This window comes from Ambystoma mexicanum, chromosome 2p (assembly GCF_040938575.1).
Source record: "Ambystoma mexicanum isolate Mex_15411 chromosome 2p, UKY_AmexF1_1, whole genome shotgun sequence".
NCBI classification, from domain to species: domain Eukaryota; kingdom Metazoa; phylum Chordata; class Amphibia; order Caudata; family Ambystomatidae; genus Ambystoma; species Ambystoma mexicanum.
The window spans coordinates 282,322,085-282,349,641 of record NC_090923.1 but is presented as its reverse complement, the minus strand read 5'-3'; the positions used below and the strand labels follow the sequence as shown (position 1 = coordinate 282,349,641).

The 27,557-nt window shown below is 44.6% G+C and overlaps 1 protein-coding gene across 9 annotated transcripts in view; it reads right to left on the bottom strand.

Annotated features, from left to right (window-relative positions):
• PRKCD (protein kinase C delta) overlaps positions 1-27,557 on the bottom strand; it is a 1,081,757-nt gene that overhangs the window by 178,851 nt on the left and 875,349 nt on the right. For all 9 annotated transcript variants that reach the window (XM_069643552.1, XM_069643559.1, XM_069643551.1 and 6 more), the window contains 3 exons: positions 12,486-12,517; positions 4,607-4,692; positions 357-486 (listed from right to left, as the gene is read on the bottom strand). In XM_069643552.1, the coding sequence (XP_069499653.1) occupies positions 357-486; positions 4,607-4,692; positions 12,486-12,517 (248 nt within the window). The remainder of the gene's footprint in view (positions 1-356; positions 487-4,606; positions 4,693-12,485; positions 12,518-27,557) is intronic.

Sequence of the window (27,557 nt, the reverse complement as noted above, 5' to 3'; positions counted from 1 at the left end):
AGTGGATCCCAGGCTCGAATCCTGGCAGGGCCAACTCAGCCTTTCATCCTTACATAGTCGATAAATGAAAACAAACTTTGGTTCGATAGTAATATTTGTATATGAAAATGTTCCATGCAAAGCACTTCGCCGTCGCAGTGCCTCAAGACAGTGACATACCGATTTCGATGACTCCCCCTTATGCTTTTTGTACATGGGATCATTTTCGAAAATGCTCTTCAGAGAGTAAATATTTCTCTGCAAAGCCTGCTCCGAGAGGTGCACATGCACAAACACACACTCTGCCCCCGCCCTACTCCCCAACCCTATTCAATAGACATTTCATAGGAAAATAAATCCAACAGAAGGACACCTACCTTCACATTTTAGTCCTTGCTTAACTAGTCCCCATAGTAGGCTGCCACAGTGGTCACAGAAGGTAGGACTCATATAATTGTTGATTTTAAATCTGTGAGGCATATCAATGTTGAAGCGCTCCTTTTGAAACTAAAGCACATATGGAGATAAGGCAATATTATTATGACCCATTAGTAAATATGTAAACAACCTCAATTGACAATAAAAAAAGACACATTCCTAACTCGAAATCCTAAAACAGACCAGCCGAATCAGATGCATTCATCTACTTTTGCTTATGTGTTATGTGCAAACTGCACCAAAATAACGTTGGAATAGGTGGCCAAGAACAGAAAACATCCCTGCTCTATGTATAAAAAGCAGCCAACTAAAATTAGAAGAGTTCAATCACACACTCTGCCACTACTCCATTAATTTACACAACGAATGCAGTTGCAGGCCTACTCATCTCAAATGCCTTCATATGTATACACTATGTGCCATATGCAACTATTGCTCTACCCCACCTGTGACTCAAGTAACCAGCCAATCTTAAAGTCAGATTTACAGTTCTCTCCTTCCTGCACTATTTAGAACAATGATGTGCAACCTTGGGCTCTCCAGAGGTTTTGGGCTAGAGCTCCCATATGTCCTCCTTAGTATAGTCAATGGAGAGTTCATGGGAGTCGCAGTAAAACATTTTTTTTTAAAAACACCTGGAAGCCGCAGCTTACAGACCTCTGATTTTAGAACATGGAATCCTTGACATCAGGAGATTTATGAAGGGGACAGAGGAAAAGGAGACCGCACTGAAGACCACCACATGCTGTGGCAAGTAGGTTGGAGGAGGAGGAATGAGATCTGCCTTTAAGGAAAGATGTGAGCTAGAGAAGGGCAGAGTCATGCATGCCAACCAAATATGTGTGATCTATGATTATCTGGTGCTGAAAGAAACAGGAGATCCTGGAGTGTCAAAACATTGACCATTACTGTCAGCTGCCATTCAAAGATCATTGCATAAGTAAATCAGGACAAAGTAAGTGCCTCTTGCTGGGGAGAAGCACACTTGGTGGAAGAGTTAATTTCGTTGTTGAACTGGAGTTGTTCACAAGAGGTGCACTATAGAGACGTAGCAAGTAACAGGAGGTGTAAAATAGGTCTGTGTTTGGTCACATCAGACCAGCTTTCAGTATGGGAATGACAGCTATTTCCATCAGGTGAGAGGAGACCAAGTCAGCAGTGAATGAGTAGGTGTCAAGAGATTGAAGGTCATAAAGAGCTAAAGATCCTTATAGTAAATGGGGCTGAGTGGGCCTTGTATTTTGCGTAAAGAACCCTGAACCGACCGATGGGGAGAAAGGTAAGAGAGGGTAGGAAGTTTGGCAATGGAGTGAAAGATCAGGATGGTGGTCTCTTAAAGTGTGGCTGGAGAAGCTGTGGAGCTTGAAATACTTACTTGATGGTCAAGATCTTGGAATAAAAGAAGGCAGCTATATCATCAGAAGCTTTGGAAAGGGGTGTAGGTACCCAGTGCAGACAGCAGCACGATTTAAAGTTGAGCCAGGATTTTAAAAAGCGTCTGAGGGTCCTCAACATCAAACATTATGTTGGAACAGTATTTTTTGTACGATGAAGTGACTTGCTAGAGCTGAATGTGAGATGCTGGATTATCTTGTTGAATAGAGAATTGTCTCCCAAATCTTTCAAGTGCTTGGCCTTCCTACTTGAGGTCGATAGGTGGGTTTAATGTGAAAGTTAGTTGTTGGAGATCATTTTCATGACACCATCATCAGATCAGTCAATGGCATTGGGTTCTCTACAGTGATCTTGATGTGGTGGATGAAAAATTGGTCAATGGTGTCGCCCAGATGGTGGGAGCGGGAGGCGGAGATGAGAGAGACTAGAACATGCATGTCAGGTTTATTCTCACAGGACAAATGTTTTATTGGTCCGATTAGATCCACACATAGTTGGGCAGTGTTTTTTGCAAAGGCAGGACTGTGTTTAGGTGGCCATACACATGGATGATATTTCTGCAGCTTTTATTGTATGCAGGAGTATAAGAAAGATGATCAGTAACTGAATTCAACATTTGTTTAAGAATACAGATACAGATAACTGCATTGTCTCCACCCGGTGGGAGATTTCCGGTCTGTGTGTAAAATGCTAAAGCTTTGTGTAAGGCATAGAATAGGATATTGAGGTTTTCGTAGAGGATTAAATCAACAAGACTGACATTTGATTTCACCACAGACCTTGTGTTAAACAGGAAGCAGCTCAGGGGAAGCCTCACTCTTTGGATATAGAGCAAAGGGTGGTAGGGCGGCACATTTGTTGGCAACAATCTTGTGGTAATTTGATTACACAAGGGTTTCAATGTTTCAAGCACAGGTTGGGGGCGAGGTAGCAAAATACAGCAGACAAAAAATCCTGGGAGTGGTGCATGTTTTCAAGGGATGTTTTCTCTACCTGAACTGAAACCGTACCATTTTTAGATGTCAACATTTGGACCTGATAGCAGTATAAAAAGTTTCTCTCTGCACTATTTATTTTGACAGAGCCCTGGGAATGAGTTTGTTAAGGTTGGGCTAAGGACCACTCTCAAACTAGGGAAGGTGGTGAGGGGGGGGGGCTGCCCACGGTTCTCCAGGATTCCTGCAGCCGTGTATGCGCATTAGTGCCCCTATCACGGACCCAATGCCTATCACCACTGTCCAGGTCCGGTTCCTTTCTCTTCTCTTACAGGTGGTTCTTAGACTACAGTGATCAGACTGCACTAGACTCCTCAGACACCTCGGATGGATAGTAGTTCCTGCAAAGCAGCACCTTTTAGGGAACTACTACAACTATGACATTGCAGCAGGGCCCAATAGACATGAACCTGCATAGAACAGGATGAACGCACTGTTTACCAAAATGGGAATAGAATAGACTCCCCCATTCAGGAGGTGAATGGGAGAACTACCAACTCTTGCACAAACCACACGCTAGCTAGATGGGAACAATGGGGCAGCTGAAGGGTAGCAGGGACTAGCAAAAGACTGTCTAATAACAGGGGAGAGCTAAGAACACACTCCAAACCCTGTTGGTCCACTGACTTTCCAAGCGGAGGGACGACAGAAAACACACTGATAGTGACCTAATGGACTGCATGGCTGAGATGCAGGCTGGAAAGGGGGCGTGCTAGAGGTCCTCATAGTGACTTCCGGGGAAGCCCGGTCCCACAATGGGATAGCCAGTGAGCGATTGAGCCAGGGGAGCAGATGACTTCGGTAACCAATGTGAGAGGAGTGAAGCTTCTAGGCAGGAAGGGGAGGGCTTTAAAAAGCCAGCAGACTGTTGGCGGTTAGAGGTGTTTGGGAGACGTAAGCGGATCTCTAAGAATACCAAGAGACCAGAGATGAGGGTGTAGCAGGTGAAGGATGACTTATATGTATGTGGAGCAAGTGAAGGCAAGGTTTTAGGACTAGAAAAGTGGGCAACATTTGTAAGCATGTGAGTGAGTGAAAGATTGAAGGTAGTTTTTGAGGAGTTGGAAGGGGGTTAAGAGTAGGTTGTGTGGGAGAGAGGTAAGCGAGAATCGGGAGGGCAGAGGAGAGTACACAAAGGGGTAGTCTTGGGAGGAGTGTTATGTGGATGAAAGCAGAAAAGATCAGGAGGGAACTAAAGGTTGGAGTCGTGAGAAGGGGGAAGAGAGCTGTAAGACCAGGGGAATGGGTGAGAGAGAGAGAGGGAGAAGTGAGGAGACAGGCAAGTGAGGAAAAGGTTGAGAGACAGTCATCTTTAGGATCATGATACCAGGACAATCAGATTACCCCCCCCCCCCTCCCCCCCTAGGACACCAAGGAAGTCTCAGATCGATAAGGACACCGCCTTTATATCCTCCAGGGAGACACCAGGCAGTAGTACTATCCGGGCTCTAGCAAATTGGCACAGCAGTACGACCTACTGGAGTAGGTAGACTGGGCTAGGGAGGTGGGAGCCCCTCAAAGGTTGAGAGAAAGCTGTACAGGTGTCCCACAGTCTGCACACACCAGATTCCTATATTTGCAACCCCACTTTTGTAATAAAAACGAATAATGCATTGGATTTGTCTTGTAACTCATTGAGCAGCTCGTCACATTAAGTGGAAATTAGATAATCATAATGGTTAGCTTTCTGATGCCCGCTGCCCAAACTTGAAGTCAAGATTTGATGGGAAGCATAGTGGAAATGTATTTACTGTAAGTTTCAATGCTAGCATCGCAAACACATGCAAGTATTGACTTACCACTGTATCCCTGCTGTTTGTTGCTGACCCAGTGCATCTACCAATGATTTTATCAATGCATTTCTTATGAATAGCAGCATTGCATTCTTCATAGGAGACAAAAGAAACACCAGTCATAACATACACAAACATCTACTTCATTTCTAATTTTATTGCAGGGTTTGTATCATGCTATATTGTAAGCAAGCCACCTCAAACTGCAAATATTATTACTTTGCAGAAAAAGATTAATTGACTTAAGAAGGAGAAAGGCAGGATTGAAATCATTTGGAACTACATGCTTATGTTGATACAGAAAAAGGTGGGGACACCCCCAGCTCATTGAGTCCCACTACATCTCTAACTTTGGGCCTCCCCTCCATTATTCAACTCTCCGAATATAGGTCTGCAATTCCTGCTCTGACACTTAACTCACGGTTTTCCTACCTTAAATCTATTCATCACCCTGCAGTGGTGTGGTATGTAATGTGCCGTTACCCACCACCAGCCCAAGCCAAGATAGGCCCAAAAGCAGCTAGTGCCTCTGCAAGGGCTCTGGGCCATTCCCAGCCATGTACACACTGCACCAAAAGGGTGATAGGTCTTCACACCAGAAGTGTCCGTCCAGAGTGCCATTTTCATTTCTTTTCATGAGTGGTGGGCTCAGCGCATATTACTCGAGCCCAATCTTCTGATAAAAAACAAAACAAGGTGGCCACCATTATAGCACACAGAAAAGGGACCAACCCGACTTCCTTTTCCATTTGTGCAGCGTTAGCCTACAGGAAGTAGCAGCAGAGCCGGAAAGCCCATTAGGTAGGTGGGGTGAGTAGGCATGGGTGATGACATGTGGGCCTGGGGAGGAGGCGAAGAGAGGAACTGGTAGAGGCACTGGGAGCAGGTTTGAGGCACCGGAATAAAAGGGCAGCACTCTTGGAAGGGTCTCAGGTGCCTGGCGGAACGCAGGCAGAACACTGGCAGTTCTCATTCACATTTCCAGCCACCTGATTGACTGAGCGTATTTCCCAGAGTGGATACACAGTTAAAATGCTGCTTACTGTATAAACCAACCAAAATCATCAGCTTACAGCAACTGTCCTACGATCCTACAGTCCGTGAAAAGTGGCACGTCACTGGTGCACTCCTCTCATGCAGCAAGGGGTTGGGAATTGGCTGAAAGGCCAGGGTGGAGCTTGCCCATTAACATAGTAAGCACTACAAGCCTCACACAATCACCCCTATCTTATTGGGCCTATCCCTTTCAGGGTATTATTAGATCTGACCAAACATCCGTTGAAAAAGTTCTTAAAAATGTATATGCATCAGATATGTGTCAATTTCCCCTCACACACCGAAAACGAGTGTTGTCTGTATTGGGGTCTGTTGGAAACAGGCAGTATATCCTAGGATTTACAAACAGTTGGGGTGGGTACCTTGCTCTTGTAGTGTTTGGTCCATGCCTTCCCACATATTCACCACTAGTCTAGTGCTTTGACAGAATGGCAAGGGTTGGCTAACAGAGTCCATCATTAGAAAGGTGAAACTGGCTTCTCTCCCATTAAGGACATGGAGTGTGATATATGCCCTATCATGGCGGCCAGTGATTGATCCATTAACAAGAATGAAAAGTAGGCTACTGAGGAATTTATATTTATAAAAGAATGTTCGGCTCGAGTGGCTGTATGGTGTCAAATGTCTGGAGCTAAACAGCCACCAAATATGGGGTTGACTACTTCTGTATGCCACGGACAACAAGACTTCTAAGAGAATGGATTATACACACAGCAATCCGCCTTTTGAGGGCTGGATGCAGTGATATAGCTACAGTATATGGAGAGAAAATAAAACAATAGGTAAAGGGCAAAGGGCAAAGGGCGTTGGGATGACAAGCAGTCAGGTGTGGCCAGCAGTAGGTGCACCATCGTTATTCTCCATCTGTATCCTTTCCTGAAATAGTTTGTGTGGAAAAGCAAGAAGACTTTATGGAAAAGCCAACCATTGTCCTCTCCAATGGACGGTCACCTGCTCCTGCCTTTTCTGCCCACCCCACCATTCTCAACTGATGCATGTGGTTGAGTGGGCTTGTGGGGTGTAGGCTGATCCCAGAGAACTAAGCTACACCTCACTGGCTCACTGGTGATGACCAATGAGGCAGAAACATGTCTGAGGTTGCTTGTGGTCTTGTGCAGAAGCTTTGTGACCAATCAGTTCCATGTTGCACTGCCCCTTTAGGGGTCGGACAAAGCCCGATTTACATATGGTGTTTCCCCTTTATGTAATTGCTTGGCAGGCTGATGAACAAGAGCAATGCCAGAGGTTTAGATTAATTTAAAACCATACTTTCGGACAACAATAATTTATTATCACTTTGGGGCTAGGAGTTCTGCAGAGGTCACTGCTTTGTCTGCAGTTAACCAGCCTCCCAACTGAACCAGGTACCTTATGAGACATGTAGTTCTGGGAAATCGGTCTGCAGGGTGAGACTGAGAACAGACTGGGATAATTGGGAATGTGTGCCAGGATTTGTGTTTGTGGCCAGCGGTTTGTGGAATAGTTTGGTAGCTTAGTACTCGAAGGCCAGGACATTTCACTAAAGAAAACCTGGTCTACTGCAAGATCTGAAACCATAACATGCTCATTCAATTACCAAAGCCTGTATAATGCATTGTGCAGGTCTAATGGGAGACCTGGAACAGAAATATTACATTTTCAGCCCTATATCGACCAGATATATGCTCTGAAAGGCAGAATAGATTCTAGGACCTGTAGCTCTGTGAGACAACTGCATTGAAGCACTGAGCTTCCCGGCCCACTAGTTGGGCTTCTTTACTCCAGGAAATAACATATTCTAGGTTATAAGCACCTGTGTTGGAATGTTCACAGGGTAAGGAAAATGTGATATGGGATAGACAGTAATGTGGCTGGACCTATACTGGGTGAAACAAGATTAATGCCTGTGGTAAAATCAGCAATTAGTAACCAATAATGCATTATGGGGCAAATGGTAATGTCCTGATATCAGATATGAGGTAGAATACATGCTTGGAACTGACAGACTACGAGGCCTTTGCACAGTGCTTGCCAGAGTGCACTGTGGGTCATAAATGTATGTTGGGCATTTCTAAATAATGAACCAGAGTACATTCTAAGGCATGATTGAAATTCTTCACTGAATGAGCAGAAATGTAGCCCTGTGAAGACTGAATAATGTTAACCAGCATGCACTTTGCCATGTGATTTGGGTACTGTCACAAAGCCACTACGGATCAATACCAGACAGACAAGAAATAGTATAAGTAAATGTTTATTACAGGCTAAGAAAGGAAAGTCCCACATCACAACGGCTCGCCAGGTCCCTTGCAGCTCTTCTTAAGTAACTTACACAACGCAATCTACAGAATGGTCATCCCTTGGGCAAACACCTCTGTAACCACGAATGAAGATGGCGTTCGTTAAGCTTAAGTGACACGCATTGGAATTTCATAATCCTTAAATGTGAGGGTCCCTTCCAAGGAGGGGGCATCACTTCAAACTAGGAAAATGCACCTAAAAAACTTGATGTCTTCCTCTTAGGGTTCGAACAACAGTATCTGTGTTTCTTACTTGCACATCTGGAGTTCCTTTCCTAAAATATGTCCCCACATCTCAGTCATTTGGTTTTGGGAGTTTCAAGTGTCCCTTCACTTCTTTCTTGGCTCTTCGTCCTGTTGATTCAAGTCCTCTGCTTCTCGTCCCATACTACAGGGTCTCCATGCTCTACATGCACAGGAATACTGGGCAAAGCAACCCTGGGGTTAAACAACAATAGAAGAAGCCCAGGAAAGCCACCAAGAGGCAGACAGCCTTAGTTTCGTCACAGGTTTGATGGAGAGATTAGATCCACTGACCCTGCCTCAGGGTCAGGATCGTATTTCCCCACACCCTGCTCTTGACTATCTCCACAGAGTTGTAACCGTCTGTTTCCTAAAGCGAGATTTACTTCCCTGTCCTTTCTTCTCCATTGTACTACTCCTTAACTTCTTCTGTTGCTTCTTGAAGCTCTGCCACATGCCCATGACTCTACCCCTTGTTCTTTTCCTCTGGCGAGGCTTGTAACATGTCTTGCTTCTTCTCTAACCTTTGACCCCTTTGTTGTTCCTCCTCTCCTCCTCCTCCACGTCCTCCTCCTCCTCTCTGCCTTCTCCTTCATCCTCCTTAATACTACTCTCCTCCAGGCATCTAATTCAACTACCTACTCCATACCCCAAATTGGTTCCTCTAGATGCTTCTCCCAAACATATCCCTACTATTCTCCACTACTCCAATACATTCTCCAACTTCTACTGGAATTCCTTCCTCATCTCCTCTCTTGCGGTCTTCTCCACACTCTCCTGACTAGCCTACTTCTGCCCTTTTTTCAGTATCTCATCCCACCTCCCCCTGAAAACACTCCTCTACTTCTCTCTGGATGTCAGCTCTAACCTCTTCTGTACTTCTTTCTGACTCCAGCTAACGCACACATTCTGATGCTCCTCCACACCAACTGATTTTTCTTCACGTTCCCCCTCCTCTTCTGCCTCTGGCTGACTCTTTCCAGCCTTGATGATCTTGCTCCACCTCAATTACCACCTGTGCTCTCAGTCTCTCATCAATCTCTGAAAAAAAGACTCCTCTTCCTGCTTCCAGACACCCACACTGTATCAGCAAGCCGGCCTCAACTCCAGGACTTCCCGCACTTAACTACATTCAGGTGCTTCTTTGCTAGGCTTGGAACTGTATTGGCTAAGTAACTATTGTGGCTTCCCTTCAGTTTGTTGTCCAACCGCTCCATACACAGCGACACAGACCAGGTCTTTATGAAGGCCAACTGCCATCTTGAATTCCCACTTCTCATCCGACATTTATATACAATATTGCTCAACCACATATGTGAATCAGCACAATAAAATGCTAGTATGTGTGTCATTGCCTGAGCCTGATGTAGATAACATTTAGAAATGTTTGTTGCAGAAGAGTGAATGAGTTTTAGATATATTACCCCTACTTGGGGCACCTCTTAAAGAGACAGCAGCATCATCCTGCTCAAGGCGATGAGCCCCTGACACCAGACTTGGTAATGGTAGGGCAGGGGACTTCCCCACTACCCCCTGGCACTACCCTGGGTGCAGCCTCACATAGCAGGTGGCAATACCTAGGCCCCATGAGCACCCCACCATTTAACCCAACCAAGTATCAGGCAGGGGACTTTGTCACAGTGTCTAGGACAATGGTGTCAAACTTTAGTATGTTATGGGCTATCTGGGCACGTGAAGGTGTACATAACCACTGGAGGCTGCATTTGGAACATTTGGAACATGAGCTGCACCTAAATATATCATAGCAATATCTCGCACACAAGACTGTGCTGGGGTATAAACTGACTGCAGATAGGTGTATGTGGGTGTACCTGGGTCAATGCATCTCACATATGAGTGTGGCACTTCTGCATGCAAGGCTGTCCTTGTGCATATGTCTGTATCTGGGCTACTGATAAGGCAAATGCCATTAATTAAACTACCTACAGTGGCTCCTGGAAAAGTAAAACGTTAGTTCTTGTGCTGGTGTACACATGTATGAACAGGCACCTCCATCTATACCGCACACATGTTACACTTGCCTAATGCATTTGGCAATGAACAGCTTGACAAACATCCTGACTTGACTTGGATTCCCTGTGACGGACATGAAAGCCCTAGCTTCTTTGTTTTTTATCAACATAAAACGATGCAGGTCGTTCTATTTCTGAATGGGAGGTCTGCTAATCAGATGCCATTTTAAAATGATCCATGTCAAAATTATAATACACAGCTTCCTTTCTATAACCAGTCCACTGACATGACAGTAAGGTCACCTGTTCATCCCTGACAGAGGCTGAGACACAAAGTCACTGCAGGCAGAGGTAGCAATTTAGCTATCTGCAACTCTGATCTAAATTCTGATAATTGTATACCTAAACAGTCTGGACATAGAACATTCCTACAGGAGGTACTGTTCTTCAGAAGCAACACCGACATAAAGCCAGCCTCCCACCAAGGTTTTGAACACTGAAGGCCCTTTGATGCTAGCAGGCATGGGCAGGAATGGGAAGGAGCGGATTTAGAATAGCTAGAAAGTGAAGATAGGCCTGGAGTGGGATTACATTATCTTACTTTTTGTTAGGCTTCACTTAATTTCCCAGTCTCTTCCATTTCTTGCAAGCAAGGTACTCTGGGTGGGATGGTTGAAGGAAAGGGGCACTTGTTACAGCAATGGGGATTAGACCCCTTACAGCAGGCTTGCTTTGAAGCATACCCCTTTTAACAGGTGCGGGGCAACCTCTCATTCTTGAATTCATTTATGGCCTCTAAGAACAATACATTTTTAGACCTCTGTTGGGAATGAAGCCTATTCCAAATTCTGCTGCCAGGGAGGTGATGACAGACGGTATCCAAGGAAGCTATAATCCTGTTTTATAGCTTCAATTTGTTTTCACACCACTTCGACTCTGCCAACAGCCTTTGGAAGCATCTGACTCACTGCACTTTGAGCACTGCATCGATACAACAGAACATCGTTTCGACCTGACCGCCTGATCGGTCAAGCAGAAACACTGGTTTGATCCAACTCAAGCCTGTTGGAACCCATCAACTCACCCTCCTCTGTCCAAAGGCTAGGTCAATCCACACAAGCAGACACACCGGCTCTATGCGATTTGACTCGCCACTGGATTATTACAACTTATCTCGACACAGTTCAAAAGCAGGAAAGGTTGCAAAAGCCCACCTCAAGACTGTTGAGCACCAAGACAAAGAACTAAGGTACTGTGTGTCGCTCTATTCCAATTTTCGGACGATAGTGACTTTTAAACCCCAACCCCCCTCAGTCCATCTGTGCCTTTTTTTGTACATGACATTATCTTGACCACTGGCATTACGCCAATTGAGTGCCAGAATATTCCTGTTTAACTAGCCATATCCTACAACCGCTTGCATTTTCTGTGTTTCTTTACAGGGGTTTTTGCTTGGGTTTTTAGTTGGTTATTTGCACTCCTATTGTTCAATTAAATGTCTACATTATTAGAGAGACTGGACTGGACATTCTTTTATTTTGGAATTGTTGTGTTATTGCTACACCCTCAATCCCCTGAAGAGTATAGCCTGTCCTCTGCCCACAACACATGAAGAAAAACAAATCATAATCTGCTTACATTTAGAGAATGGTACTTAAAGGAATCCGGTCTATTGGCCAATTCACTTTTGGAAGTTGGCTCAATTTTCCTGTCAATTTTATACAGACACTTAACAAATATTTGTAAGACAACGGGCCTCATTACAAGTCCAGCAGTAACCCTGCCGGCAGGTTGCCGCCGGACTTGCAATGTTTGACCGGCGCCTGGCTTGCCGGAATCACCAGGGAATTATGGCCCTGGCATTCCGGGAAGTCAGGCGCCGGTAAACGTTAATCCCATTCGAGTCCCAAAGGACTCAATGGGAATGGGGATCACTGAAGCACCGGCACTGTTAACAACGGTGCCGGTGCTTCTGTGAAAGTCTGCAGGCGGGTGCAGTTCCGCCTGCCAGGTGTGAACCTGGCGGACAGGACGGCACCTACCCGCAGACTTGTAGTGTGCCGGTCCAGTACCAACTGTGCTGATAGGCTTACCGGCACTGTTGTTACTGGACCGGCACACTTGTAATGAGGACCATTGACACTATATAAATGTTTCAATCCGTACTAAATTAAATGCACACCTTTGATTTCAATTAATGGATTACATTCATATTGTTCAATTCACTTCCTGAAATCTAAAGTTCAATATTTGAATAGAAAAATATGATGCAAGTAATGAAATACTGTACAATCTTGAAATGAGAGAACAATATTCACTTAAAGATATACTTACGCCTGCACTTGTATCCTTGTTTGTTAAGCCCCCTGCAATAAAAAGAACATACTATTGTAAGGAAACTATTACAACAAACATTCCAGATAGGTTGTTTTGTCCTGAAAAGATATTAGTATTTCATGCAAACAAGGCAATGAGAAACGTGTATGATGACATTAATTCCTTTGCAGGGTAGAAAAGACTTTAGAAAACGCATGTAGTTGCTTGATGGGGTAAGCGATTTTCCAGCAATGCATTTTGGGCATGCACATAGTCTAAACCTGTACAATATGCACAGTGTGAACATTTTACTTTTAGAAAGCATGCATGTGTACACTGGGATTTTAAAGCCGAGTACAATCACCATAGCATTATTTGCAATGAAATTGGAGAAGGTACAGCTGAATAAGAGGAGATGGCATTTAAGAGTTATGTATATAGTACTGTCCAAGCACTATATTGTGTAAGACCATCTGGTCACTCAGCTACTAAACACACTCAAAAGGCAACTTTGAAGCAGGCTATTTACACAAACCTGGTTCAAATGCAAAATGTTTCCTTTAGGGAGCTTCAGTGGGCACCCAACATGATGCCTGCTTTGCCACAGACCACTTTCATAGCTATATACATCCTACAATATTCAGTTAAGGTTTAGTGACTTACATGTACTCAAGCTGACACTGGCAACAGCTACTGCCAAAAGAAGACCTTAGGTCTTCTGTGACATTTCCTGTAGTTCCTGCTACCAGCCTGCTGCATCATTACAGAAAGGCCCATGACCTTTGCAGCATCCAGACATAGTGGTAGACATGTGCAGGCACGCCGTAGCCTGGTAGGCTGTTCCTGGGAGGGCTGTTGGGTTTGTTTGGCTGGAGATCTCAGTGGCAGCTGTGGCTGAGGGTTGATAGCTTCACGAGAGAGACCCATTTGTGTGGGTTGGATGCTAATGGCACTTCTCAATCAAGGGAGAATCTTACGGCTTCTGTCTTCCGCTTGATGTGTCCGCAAGGGGCTGGCATAGTTTCCAAGTAGACACAGACACACAGAAGAAACTTTCACTAGACTTAGTTTTCCAAACTGCAGACATGTGCATAGGGCGTAATGTTTATGGGGACGTGTATGCCAGTTGGGAACATTTTGGAGGGTTCGGCAGGTGCTGGTGCATGATCTGGACATTTCTGGCCTTCTTGCTTTTGACCAATTGGGATATGGATACTATTCTAACAACACGGTGGCCCGGCCACTTGTCATCAAATTTGAGACTGATCACAAAGCAGGAAAATGCACCAGTAGTAATGCTATTATGATGCATCTCATTTTCCAAAAGCCTCAAGACTGGTGAAGCATTCCACCCTCTCCCTTAACCAGCCTCTGATCCATCTTTGTCTTCTTACATGTTCTTACAACTGTGAGCAGTGTTCTTTCAGTGACATTTGGCGTTTCCCCAATGTTCTGTCCTAGACCCACTCCTCTTCATGTTCAATACCACCTCTCTGGGTAAACCCCTCTCCTCCTCGCTCCTGACATCTACCTTCTCCTTTCCCACCTTCATCTCTTGGGACATCACCAGTATCTTCACAGCCATACATAACTCGATAGTTCTATGCGGGCTGATGCTAAACTCTTCGAAACAAATAATGGTATGCCTACCTGCCTCCAACGCTAAACCAATCTTTCCCACCCCACAACTCCTTCCAACTGGACATCTTCCCGCCCTCACCCAAGGCTGCTGACCCTGGTGTCATCTAGGACTGCAACCTCAAACTCCAGCAGTTCATCATACCTAATGCCATGGCTTCTAGAGGTAGCCATCTCAATATTGAGATAATCTGCCCCTACCTTACCCACCACTCAGCCACAACACTAATCATTACTCCTTTTGTGTTCAGCAAAGTCGACTACTACTTGAGATTACTCCATGGTCTTCCCTTCTACTCTTACCCTCCACTTAAAGTCATGAACTTACTACTCTCAGCTTTTACACCTTACCATCAGCCTACTGCGCCTTTACATATTGTCACTAAGCTGGATAGCTCTATAGGCAAAACTTGGTCTCCTTAAAGTCCCACGTCTTGTTTCCGAAGACATTCACAGCTTTGAAATCTGCTCTGCCTTGCTGACTGCTTCCACTTGCACTCACCCTCACATATCCCATGCTGCTCCTGCCTCCTCAACCTCTCCATTTTCGTCACTCCTTCTGGACCGCTTCCGCTTCTTCTCCTTCACTGGAAGAACCCCTGCCACAGAAATCAAAGCCATCCCTTTGACTGAACCGTTTAAAACCATGCACAAGGCCAGAGGTCTACAACTTTTGACTCTCCAGATGTTTTGAACTACAACTCCCATGGTCCCCCATAATTGATGTTGTAGGTTATGGGGATGGGTGTCACAGTTCTAGGCCCATAGTGTGTGTTCTATTGGTTTCTGTTTACTTGATGAAGCCCCAGGTTGATGTCCCACCACACTACTTCCTCACCAAATGATCACTGAAACTATTGTATCCTATTGTAAAGGCTCCATACACAGGGATAGACTCAGTCTCATGTATCACTTCCTATGTCCATCATTTCTATTCAAAATGGCACCCTTTATCTAAACAATACAAAACCATGTTGCCCGTGCAGGAGAATAAGGGTCTTTTAGTGGGAAGCAATCAATACATTTGCCACTATGTCCTTTGAAATACTATTTCAGAAGAATGTGCTACTTTAAGTACGCTGGGCCGCTTTGAGAAATTAAAACAAATAATTGTCTATAATGTGAAAAGTAACCTAAACATAATTAGGTGGAAAACGCCATTGCCTTATTTGACCAATCCTTGGATTTTGTCACTTCTCCCCTACATGGAGCCCCTTCCCATGAGGCCAGGGAGGTGAGGTACTCAATGGGTGGATCTCAGGGAGAGGGAAACGCCCTATGGGATTAGTGACGACCTGGACAGAACATGGTATCCCCATAGCCCACCTAACCCTAAAATACCTTCCCACCCCCCTACCTGTAACACCTTTCCTAGTGTACCCATATACCTTTTCCATATTAGTAATGTACAAAGGACTAGGAAGTGTGTAGCTCCACAAGGGACTTGTATACCCTATGTACGGAGATGAGGGAGAGATCAAACAGCCCACTGGGAGTTTTCAAGATCAGTAATTGGACACAGAAGTGCAGAAAAATGAAGAACACCCTCAGAAACCACTGTGTTAGCGGTCTCGTCTACACAGACTTAATATTCGTCAGAACGTAACTGAAATAGAAGAGGGAGATAAACCAAAAAAGAGAGATCCTACCTCGAGGAACCTGAAGCTTTGTGAACCCCTGTAGGTACTGGGGCGCCGAAACTTCGACAGAACATTTGCCCGCCGGCAGAGGCATCCCTAACAGATGTACCCCCGGTTGGGTAGAAGAAGGAAATCGGAGCTTGTGCAACCAGCTGAATGAAGGAGCTAGAGCGTATCATCCATACGGATCACACCGCCCGAAAGGAGGAAGTTGCTGTAGAACCACCACAGAGCCAAGGTAGAGAAGGCGGTACAGGAGCGCAGTGAGGCCAGAGACCCAGAAGCAGCAAACAGAGACCAGAGAACGGTTGGGAAACCGGGAGGCTTGCTCAGAATCTAGAGGGACCTTAGCATACTGAGACACGTGTCTGGGACCCACACCATTAAGAAGTGAAATCCAAAGTCGTCATCTCTGTGGCAGTCCCTGAAGGACTGACAAACCAGGGCTACCTGAACTATGGGAGAAGAAAGCCATAAAAAAGGGGTCTGTGCCCAAGAGAAAGAAAGGTTTACATAGGGGTCTGGGACACAAGAGAAAGAAATACCAACAAAAGGCTTTGGGACCAAACAGAGAGGCAGTCTCTGGGGCATGCTGAGAAACCAGGGCTGCCCAGACTACAAGAGAGGCTGCCCAGACTACAATAGAGAAAAAGAAATGCAACAGTAAGAGTGTCTGGGACCAAACAAAGGGAATGCCGGGCAGGATAGTGAACCGGGTATAAGTCCTAAGAAACAAGAAGAGTCCAGAAGGGTCTGGGACCCACACAACAAACAACAAAAAACTGCTGCAGAGATCATCCTTACAATCGCAGTACCTGGCAGGATGTTATGTTAGGGTTTCTTATATAGCGCACGGTCGTCCGAGGGCATCATGGCACTGGAGAAGAGAAAGAGGCCCTAAGCATACACCATCATCCCTCTAGTCATCCAGATTAGAAAATGTGAGTTTTTAGAGCCTTCCTTAAGACTAAATGATTATGGATATTTTTCAATTCAGCGGGCAGCTTGTTCCACAGCTGTGCTGCTGCAATGGAAAAGGCACATCCACCAAGCCGAACCCGGCGGAAAGATGGAACACACAGCAGGCCGGCCGATTCGGACCTCAAGGAATGCCTGGGGAGGTAGCTGGAAAATTTAGTACACAAATATTCCACCCCCTGTGCATGCACAGCACAGTGCCTTAAAATCAATGCGCTGGGCCACCGGTAGCAAGCGCAGGCGACGCAGAACCGGGGAGACATGGGCACCATAAGGTAATCCAGGCGCCACCCGGGCTGCAAAGTTCTGGATGCGCTGCAGGCGGAGGATCAGCCCCTTGGGCTTTGGAAGATAGAGTGAAATACAATAGTCCAGCGGCTGGATATCATAGCAGCTACAACTAGTGGCCGTAGGACAGACGGTATGAAATGGAGGACTTGTCTCAAGATTTTCAAATGGAAGAACCCAGACTGAAAGACAGACGAGACCTGGGCATCCATTGATAAGGTGGCCATCATGATAACTCACAAATGTTTAATTTTAATTGCAGGAACAGGCAGAGAGCCAAGAGAGGAGGGCCAGAAAGTCGAAATCCCCAGTGAAGGATCGGGAGGGGAACTCACCACCAGCACCTCCGTTTTGTCACCATTGAACTTTAGCCAGTTAAGGCCCATCCACTCCCCCACTGCAGTCAGGCACTGATGGAGTCACGACGACACCTCAGTCTGATCAAGATCTTGCCGGATCAGGATCTTGGTGTTGTTGGCATACGAATAGCACCTGACGCCGAAGGAGCGGATGAGGCACACTAAGGCCAAGATGTATATATTAAAGAAAATAGGTGACAAGGCGGAACCCTGGGGTACACCACACGTGAGATAGGAAGGTTTCGAAAGAAAAGGAGAGAGCAAGAGGGATTGCGATCTGTCCTTGAGAAAAGAGAAAAACCAGACTAGAACTTGACCAGAGATACTGACTTGGGCCAGGTGGCATAGCAAGCTTAGATGGTCAACAGTATCAAAGGCTGCTGAGAGGTCTAATAGGATTAAGGCTCCGACACCCCCGCATCGACCAGCCTGGCCATATCATCCTGGACAGAGACCAGGACGCTCTCAGTACCTCTGCCAGGCTGGAGTCAAGACAGTCAGATGTTTCAAGGAAAGAAAACAAGAGAGGGGACACCAGTGATTCCAAGAGTTTCATCAGAACAGGAAGAAGAGAAATAGGTCGGAAATGAGCAGGTACAGAGGAATCTAGAGATGTTTTTCAAGAGATGAATCACTGTGGCAGCCTTCAACTCAGATGGAATAAAAACCTGTTTGACATGAAGGTATTACTAGCCTCAGTAATCCCCCCCCCCAAAGGTTCAGGGGAAATCCCCTTCAGGACTCTTAGTGGCACCGCATCAGAGGGCGCACTCAGTTTAATCTGCTGAAGGGCCGTAGAGACAGACTCTTCACAGAAAAGAGGAAAGGAAGACCAACCAGATTCCCTAGTGTTCAAAGCCGTGTCATGGGAGATGTAGCAGGAATTCGAAGCACTAGTAGCTGGTACCATATTCATGGAGATGTTTGCCCGAATAATCTAAATTTTGCTAATGAAAAACTGGGATAGAGAATCACATAGCTACTGGGTTGGTTGGTTGGACAGTAGGAGAACATTCAGCTGAAGAGGATAGAGACCTCACCACAGAAAGCAGAGCTTTGACCTGCCCTGGAGAAATTTCAATTTTCTGGGTGAAATAAGTGTGTTTCGCTGTGTATAAATGCAGCGGCATAGGCCACAGAACTAGCTTTATACATGGTCCTAAGCTGCGAGTCGTAATTAGCACATGTTTGTTCTGCTTGCCTAAGCTGCAGTCTTGCTGTCCTCAATGGTTCCGAGAACCATGGCTGTGAGGGAAGCCTGCAAGCCTGTGCAAGCCTTTCAGGAGCCACTTCATCAGCGGCTGCTAAAAGAGAAGTAGTCAGGAGTGGCAACAAAGGAACCGAGGCAGCTGCGCATTTAGTTTTAATGAAGGATAAAAGGGTGTGGAGATTAGCTGAGTGCCAGGCCCGGTGCCACATTTTAACCGATTGTGTCTTATATTGTTTTTGCACTGGTATAAGTGAGCAGGTCACCAAATAGTGGCCTGTTCACATGGAAGGCTCAGCTGATTAAAATGTAAGTAGGGTACTGTTGGCTAACACAATGTAAAGAGTATTCCCTAAATTGGGAGTAGGGCCAGACACATGTTGGTGAACGTCCAGATCCATGAGACTGGAAAAGAAAACATCAAGAGCAGGGGCTTGTAGCATTCCATCTATGCTGATGTCATCACCAGTCAGCATGGCTCGTGAGCGTTCATGTGCTTGTTACGTGCGATGCAATTCCGGAGTCAGGTTGACGAGAAACTGACTTAGCCGAGTCCGGTGGGGCTCACATCATCTCCTTCCACTTCTGCTAATTATTATATACTTAACAGTAAAGTAAAATCAATCTCCTATTTGCATATAAGTCTCTACCTCCACACATTACAGGGATCTAGGGAGGTTACATTTAAGGTTTAAATTAAATCTCCCAACACAACTAGTGCTTATGTTTAATGTGGAGGTCGGCTTTAAGGTCGACTAAGGGTTCTAGTAGTCTCAAATACGATAGCGAACCAGGTGGGGTGTGAGCTTGTTGCACGCTGTGGAGAGAGTTGGAGACCAGGGGAAGGGAGACATACCCCACTTGGTGTTTGTTAACATTTTGGAAGAAGCCAAAATAAGGGAGCCATTCTCTTTAGAAGAGCATTTTAAGAAAATGCCAGGGGAAAGGAGGCAAACCCCCTGGTATTTATGAACCTTGTGGAAAGAAAGCCAGGAGAAGGGAGTCTTTCTCTTGGCATTGCAAAAGCTTAAGAGTGATCTGGGGTGGGGGGAAGGAGTAATCCCTCTAACATTGTGAAGATACAAGACTTTGTATTCGATGTGCTTTATTGGAACCTCAATTCAAGGAACCTTTGAGACTTTGATTTACAACCTTTGAGAAGAACAGTTTTATTTATATCAGCCTGAGGTGACCTTTTGGCCATCGTCCAGAAGAAGGAAGTCTTTCTTCTGGATCAAGAAGATCACCCCTATTTCTTAGTTTACAGTTTAAGGGTTGGAAATAGGTTTTTGGACACAGGACGGTGCACTCTATGCTTTAGAGTGACATCTTGTTTTTAGTTGAGACAGGGAAAGCCCTCTTAGAACTAGGGTTAGACAGGGTTTTCTCTTTCATTTTCTAATTAATAAAGGCCTGTAGCCAAAAGCATGCCACCTGTGTGTCAGTCTCCTACTTCTGCACCCTTACACTATACTGAAAGGCCTAACAGTCTATTTATGTTACAAGATGTTACAAAAAATGTAAGTGCTCAAATTAGGTTAGGATATTTTAGCTGAAAGTGGGGTCTGTGGTGGACTCCCATAGCTTTCTCATCCTACCTGGCTCAGTCACACAGGGTGGGTATTGGCCATATGGGTCTAGGATTTATGGTATCTAAGGTCCTTTATTGCACATAGAGCAGACAGGGCAGTGCCTGCAGTAATCTTTCATTTTGGATTGATAATCATTACTATTGACCAAGTACTCACTCTATGGAATTCCGTAGGAGTGTTTTGGGTCAACTGACAAATCTGTAAGCTTGGCAAGGATGTAGAGCTTTCCATTTGCCAAAATGTCTCATGATCTGCCACAGCTGTGCAAGAGATCATGAAGTGTTTTTAGATGACAACCTTACCCCATTTGCTGGACACTGAATCGGGTAGACAAATTACTCTTAATGTATACCATGCCATTGAGCATAGACAAGCCTTTCACCCGAGGAGTCTGGCCCGTTAGGTACTATACCATGAAATCTAGGATAAATGGACAGTCTTGATCAGAGGCCTTGTCTCATGATGCATTCAGATGCAAGGTTTGTAAACAAATTCTGTAAAACAGCCAAAAGAAATATAACATTTTTGACACAGATCGTCTCAGTGACAGCAGGCAGACTTCTGCCATGTGCAAGTAGGAAAGAGGATGACCAATCACTCGGCAAAGGGATCAGGATGTTGTGAGGCATGTTTCTCAGTACCCACTAAAACTATGTAAAAATCTTAATGAGTACAATTTCTATACCAAATAGTGAAGATTTGTGCATTCAAGGAAAGTTTCCTGGTCTTAGTAGTTGCTCCAAGGCCACGGGAACCCCATAGTGAAGATTTGTGTATCCGAGAAAAGCTTCCTCATCTCTTTGGTAGCCAGGTCCACTGACTCTTAGAGAGATGATTTGTGCATCTAAGAAAAGTATCCTCGTCGCAGTGGCAGGGATAAGTTCACAGACAACCAGAGATGTCTGGGACCCAAATGCCAGTGAAGCAGACCTCTGACGAAATCTTCTGCGTCACAGTGGGAGAGATAGGTCGACTGAAATCCAGAGAAGGATTTGGGACGTTGCCGATATTGAGAAAGAGTGGCAAAACAAACATCAAGTTAACAGATACAGAAAATAACTTTTAAACACCAGGAGAAGGGAGTCATTCTCCTAGAGAAGAAACGGAAGACTTTGAATATACTCCGGAGATGCCAGAGTAAGGGAGTCATTCCACCTGGCTTTGTTGTGAACAATATTGGAAGGTACGGATCAACACCAGGAGAAGGAAGCAATTCTCCTGGTCACGAGAGTTGAATTGAACAAAGTTTTTATTGGAAGTACCAGCCAGGTGACGGGAGTCATTCCCCCGGCTTTCTTTTACAAAAGAACACTTTTGGGACACCACATGAATACCAGGAGAAGGGAGTCATTCTCCCGGAAAAGGACCTTTATGTTGAGTTATTCTTTAGTTGTAGTGTGAGGGATAGAAGTTGGTTGAGACACAGGATGGAGGAGTTTGATTTTGATGGACATTCTGACAGATAATTTAATTTTAGTTGGAGGCCGGGAAACCCCTCTTAGAAGATATGGATAGTGAGAGTTTCATTTACTATAAATAAAAGCTTATAGCAATCATCATGCCACTCGTGGGCCAGCTTCCTTCTACAACACTCACAGTAGCCAGTGCAGAGAGCAATACTGAGAATGCTCTGGTCTGAAGCTGCTGCAACTGTTGTAGCCCATATTAAAGAAAATGGAAATATGCACTGTTTATCTAGCCCAGATGTGACTTTACAAGCATAAACACAGGCTGGTCACACAATGGCAAATGTATGTATTGGACAACATACCCATTTAAGGCTAAAGAGACCTTTTCAAACATCTGCCACAGTCTGTGGGATCATAGTTCGAATTTGTCCAAATAATTGCCAGATATGATGACATGTTGATTCTAGAGGGGCATATCCCCATACCATTTGACCAAACCTCTGTGACCCGAAAAACTATTTTGTCAGGTTTAATTTCAAATGGTGCCAAACAAATGGTGAACGGTTTCGATGCATCTTGTGAAATTGAAAACAGGAGTGGGTAAATTAGTACCCTCAAACCCCCTCTCCTAAACAGTGATGCCCACACATAGGTCACATTTTAACATTGTGTACTCTGAGATTTGTTCTCTTTTTAGTTGTGTGATCTGCACTGCAGTAAGCTTCAGGGAGAGGAGGTCTGCCTCTATAGCTGGCTGTGATTGCACAATCTAGAGAGGTAATCCACTGCCTTCCGACAAGCACAGATAAACGAATCCGCAAAATATTAAGTACAGAAATAGAAAACTTAGTTAATTGGCAGACGTTAGTGCTGATGTTTAATAATATAACTCATCTTTTAAAATACCATATTGATCTAAATATTTTCTTGCAGTACTACAGGCAATACTATAAGCCTGCTGGGAAACTCAAATGTAAATATGTCCGATATACTCTATGCAGGAAGCTGTTTGCGGTACGAGTAAAAACTAGTGATGGGTGAACCGGCCCGAGAAAGATTTGCGCCGATCTAAACAATGGGTGTTTGACTTGGCTGGAAAGAGTCATACCATTTACAGCTGGCCATACCGCCTAACTGCACTTAAAAATGTCCAATATTGGTTGTCCTTTACCTATGTATGACCACTTATGTATTGTCCCCAGTGACTGGTCCATTTACTCCCCCCTCCACAACCTGGTCAGAATGTCCCTCAAACTAACCCCATTGTAAGAAGCTCAGAGCATCCTGTAAAATCTGATTTCATATCTATTGCACGTTATTTTGTGATCAAAAGAGCATAGTTCCTCCTGTATATTAATAAATACATAAATAGATTTACAGCGCTGGGTTAAAATGTTTTGAAACTTATTAACCGGAAATCGAGCAGCTCTTTTGACTTGGCTAGAACACGACTCTTTCGTTATACTGGATTCTAGGCTTACTGAACCATTATCCTAGAATTCAGTATTAGTTGTGGCTAAGAAAATCATACGATAGGTACATACAAATAAATGCAAATTAATTTCATTTGTGTTAGTTTTAAAAATGCACAGATCATCCTATCTACAAATGTGACCTACACATTTCAGGACTGTAGCAGGGCAAATGATGCGCAGGCCAACATCCTTGCATACATTTGTGTCAGGAACGAAATGAGTAAGAGTCTGTCATTGATAAATGTTTAAAGAAAAAAATCTATCCCTGTATTAGGGATGGAATAGAACGGGGACAGTAGCAGTTTATATCACAGCTGTTACATTTAAAAAAACATTTAAACGAAAATGCATAAAAAGGGTTGGCAATTACCCTGTCATGCATTGAGCATCCCTTTGTGCCTATTCCAAATAGAGGCTTGGGACTGTGTCTATGACTATTTTCTGTGCATTTCAAACAGTTTTTTTTGTCGATTGGTCATCTGTATTTTGTATTTTATTGATTTTTAGAGCACTTTTGCACGAGGCAGTACAATAACAAGGAAAAACAAAATCATGGCAATGAAAAAGATTAGGAAGAAAGAAGGTGGAGCAAAAATAAGAAAATGGAAGCAGAGCATATAGCAATAGGTAGAGAGTTACATTGCTTAGGAGCCAATAAAGAGAAAGAGAAAACTGGACAGAGCATTGTGATTTGGGGACTGATGGCAGAAACAGACTGGAAACATAAGGGAGGAGTAGGAGCACAGAAAGAAACAAGGTAAGGAAGATAAGGGGGGTTGACTTATCGAGAGAGTCAGTCCCTTCCCTCAAAGGGGAGCCCCTTGCAGTGAGGCTAGGGATGTGAGCTTGCTATGCAAGCTCACAGCGACTCCCCCATCTTGGCAATGAGGACTACTTTTCCCATAGCAAACTCCCTTCTCGTTCTCCTCCATAACCCAGTAATTGTAATTAACTGACAGACTATTAAACTCCTCTTACATGTATTTTTGCAATCTAATACCAGAAGATCAAGGCCATCCTGTTACTGTGAAGAGTAAAAACATGAGAACAATGAAGATCACTGGTCTGTCAAATACTGACACAAAGAAGCCAACAGGAGGCACCGTGGATATGAACCCAACACAAAGGAAGGACTTTCTTTGGAAATCCCAACAGTGCGTCATAAAAAAGAGGAGGGTCAAGATAACAAGGAAGTGAGACCCGGGAGTTTCAATTTGGCCGATTCAAGGAGTGTGGGAAACCGAGGCGACGCTATCTTGTCTGCTTGAAGACCAAGAAGAAGGGACAGCAGCACACTGCCCGACCAGTGGAGCAGAGGAAATTCATACTAGTCCCAGGAGGGACGTTCGAGAAAGGGCCAGTGAAGAGCCCCATTGTTGGCGTGCTGAGTAAGCGATACACCGGTAACAGAGCTAAAGGGGTCTGTTCATGGGTGGAGAACCCAACCACTAAACCAAGGGAAGAAGGTGGTGGTGTGTAACTGAACCGAAGGAAAAATCCTTTTATCGCCAAAACCACCAAAGAAGAGTCAAGCATGTCAGAAGAGGGACGCCGAAGGAACTGGAGAACCATTCTGACTGACCACAAGGGAGAGAAAGAGAACGCCGACCTGGTGAAACAGAACCCCTTGAATACAGGTACAGGGGAGAGCAGGAGGCCGGGGGAGGAAAGTGGAAAGAGTGAAGATCACTTGGGGATCCCCGCATCCTCATCCCAGTAATTGGTAAAAGTATATGAAGAGTGAAGACTATGTAGGGGACCTACTTACTCGTCCAGTGATAGGCAAAAATATAAGAAGTACTTAGGTGGATATGATAAATGCTCCTGTGACTGGCAAGGCTGTAAGAGGAATAAGATAAAGAGTCTGTCCACACATCTTGAGAAGAAGAGTGTTTGGAGAAATAAGAGGAACACATACACAAGGGCCTGGGAAGACCCATTGAAGGAACTGAAGGAGCAGACCGCTATAAGTACACTTCTGTTCATGTAACAAGGCCCTGCCACTCAGTTGCTCCACCCACCACCTATTTAATCAGTCCTCCATATGCATCCTCATTGTCAGCGTCCACAGTAAAGGACGTGCAAAGACAAGGACCTCACCTGTTTGCGCCTGTTCCGGCTTGACCCACTATCCTGCATTTCACTTACAAATTGATTGCTACAATGCTACTCACCAAATAATATCACCATAGGTTTCCTCCCATCACAGCCATCACCACTCTCAATAAGGTTCGAAGGACCAGGTTCCCTGGGCAGCCCAGGCAAGGTACCCTAGCGAACCTCATCAATATTGCCCTTAGCCCCATCCAACACCAATGGACCACATGCACATGCCCTCTCATGTTGATCAATGCTTGCTCAACAGCCGCTCACACTGCTTTCTATTGGGAGTCTATTAGTAACGGGAGACTTTCACCATCTGTAGAATTTGTGGCATAGGAAATGCCTTGGGAATGGCTACCACATTTCAGAGTGGTTCCCTTATTCATGAGGAGGGTCCCTCTGGGTTGTCCCGTGGAAAGTACATGGGGGAACACAATGCAAACAGGAATCTTAGCAGACACCTGCGTTTCATAGCCAGCTTATTCAACTGCATACATGGCACTAGCTGAAGTATCCTCAATGTGGTGCAAGCCTGGCATAACGGGAAGGGGTCTCATTGTAGATACCTGGCTTTAGGGGATTTACTCACAATTATTAGGTGATGGATGCTCACTGTAACGGATATATGATATTAAGTAAATTGCACGTTAATGCAATTAGAACCTGGCCCTTAGGTGAAGTATACTCCCTGTATATAAATGGTATTGGGAGAATGGTATTGGGTTGCCGTTGGGTAAGAGATGCAGTACTTGAATTTAACACCTGGTATTAGGTTAAGGTTGTGTCACTGGACTGGGTATCTGGTATTAAGTGAAGGGTAAGGTTAATGTGCATGGTTCTATGTCATTTAATAATAATAATAATACTTTATTGTGATTTAATCCTAAATGTAGGATTTTACACATCGTATGTATCTCATAGATACTAAACGTACAAAACATAAATAGCAACCATAAAATAAAAAAATAAAAATACCTCCAAAAGTCGAGCAATACATTATAGTACAATGCAATGCCATTAGTCAATTAAGCATACACCAAGAACAGAAGCAAGGTAAAATTCAATGTATACAAATAGGAGTAAAGAATAAAGAGCATGGGTATATGAAATGAAATAAAGTATGCGAGTACTAAATGCATAAAGAGTGAACCTCCGTATCATGATACGTCCGGAAGTAAGGTTTTAACATAGGTCCACACTCTAAAAAGAGCAAGTTGGAGACCCAAAGGCTTGGGGTTAAGACAACAATCCCAAAAGGCTTCCTCAGTTATGGCCTCATAATTATTTCCCAAATACACACATATATGTTGGACCCAATTTTGGGCAAAGGGTTAAAACCATGTCTGGTGGTTTCCAGTACTCCTATGGCCTGGCATATTCGGCAATGTCTAGCCTAAATTGCTACCTTTGTGCGGGCCCCAATGATCGCCAACATCGGGAGCTGGTTTGTCCGAAGCCTTAATAGGAACTTCCTCACCTCTGGTGCCGGGCACAAAAGCAAGTAAGGCCTGGATTTTCAATATTTATACTTTATATGGGATACTGCCTCATATCCTCTCAGCTTGGTCAGATGGATAGCGCTCATACTCCAATTCCATCTGTTCAATTTTTCCTCGAATGTCATTAAACGATACCAGTTTTTGCTGAAAAAACGTATCGAAATGTTTTTTAAATTATTTTTGTTGGGATTCCCCCAAACGCCTGTCCACTACCTTTTTTTTGGTATTCCCAGCTCCCCCCAGCCCTTCATATGCCCTTTCCAACACCCCCCAAAAAATTCTTCCAGTAATACAGCGTAAAAACACCAGTTGTAAAAACGGGTGTCGATGACAGGGCGTCGTACCATGTGCACAGCCAGCCATGAGAGCAGGAACATTTGTGTCAGAGTGTCGGAGTAAACCGTGGATGAAAAGCACTACCAGAGCCAGAGGATATTTTCTGAAGGGACTTTACAAAAGAAATTTCTGTATTTCAAAAGCCAGACCTATTGGCTTTGCCAATGCTGGTTTTTGTAGTTCTTTCATCTGGTTAACATGCTTCTCTGCCTACTTTCTCAAAATACTTAAAGTGTGTCCCACATTGAGAGTATGGTTGGCTGTTGAATTAAGTTATCTTCCTACTCCCTAGATCGCCCAAAATCAAGATGGTGATCAGAGAGAAAGGCAACACTTGAAATAAAGAAACAAAGCTTCCCATAGTTAGCAAAAATAGTTTAGGAAAGGGGACATGTGGATTATGGCAAGAAAAGTCCCTTACATAAGATGCTGGCATTTCAGATCAAGGGCCATGGGGCGGGGGTGCTTTCACCCTTTGAACTACAAGAAAAGCGTCATTGGAAAACCCACTAGCTCGGGTCCCGAGCAGGAGAAATGTGGTAGGAGCAGCAAAGCAGGCCCAAGCT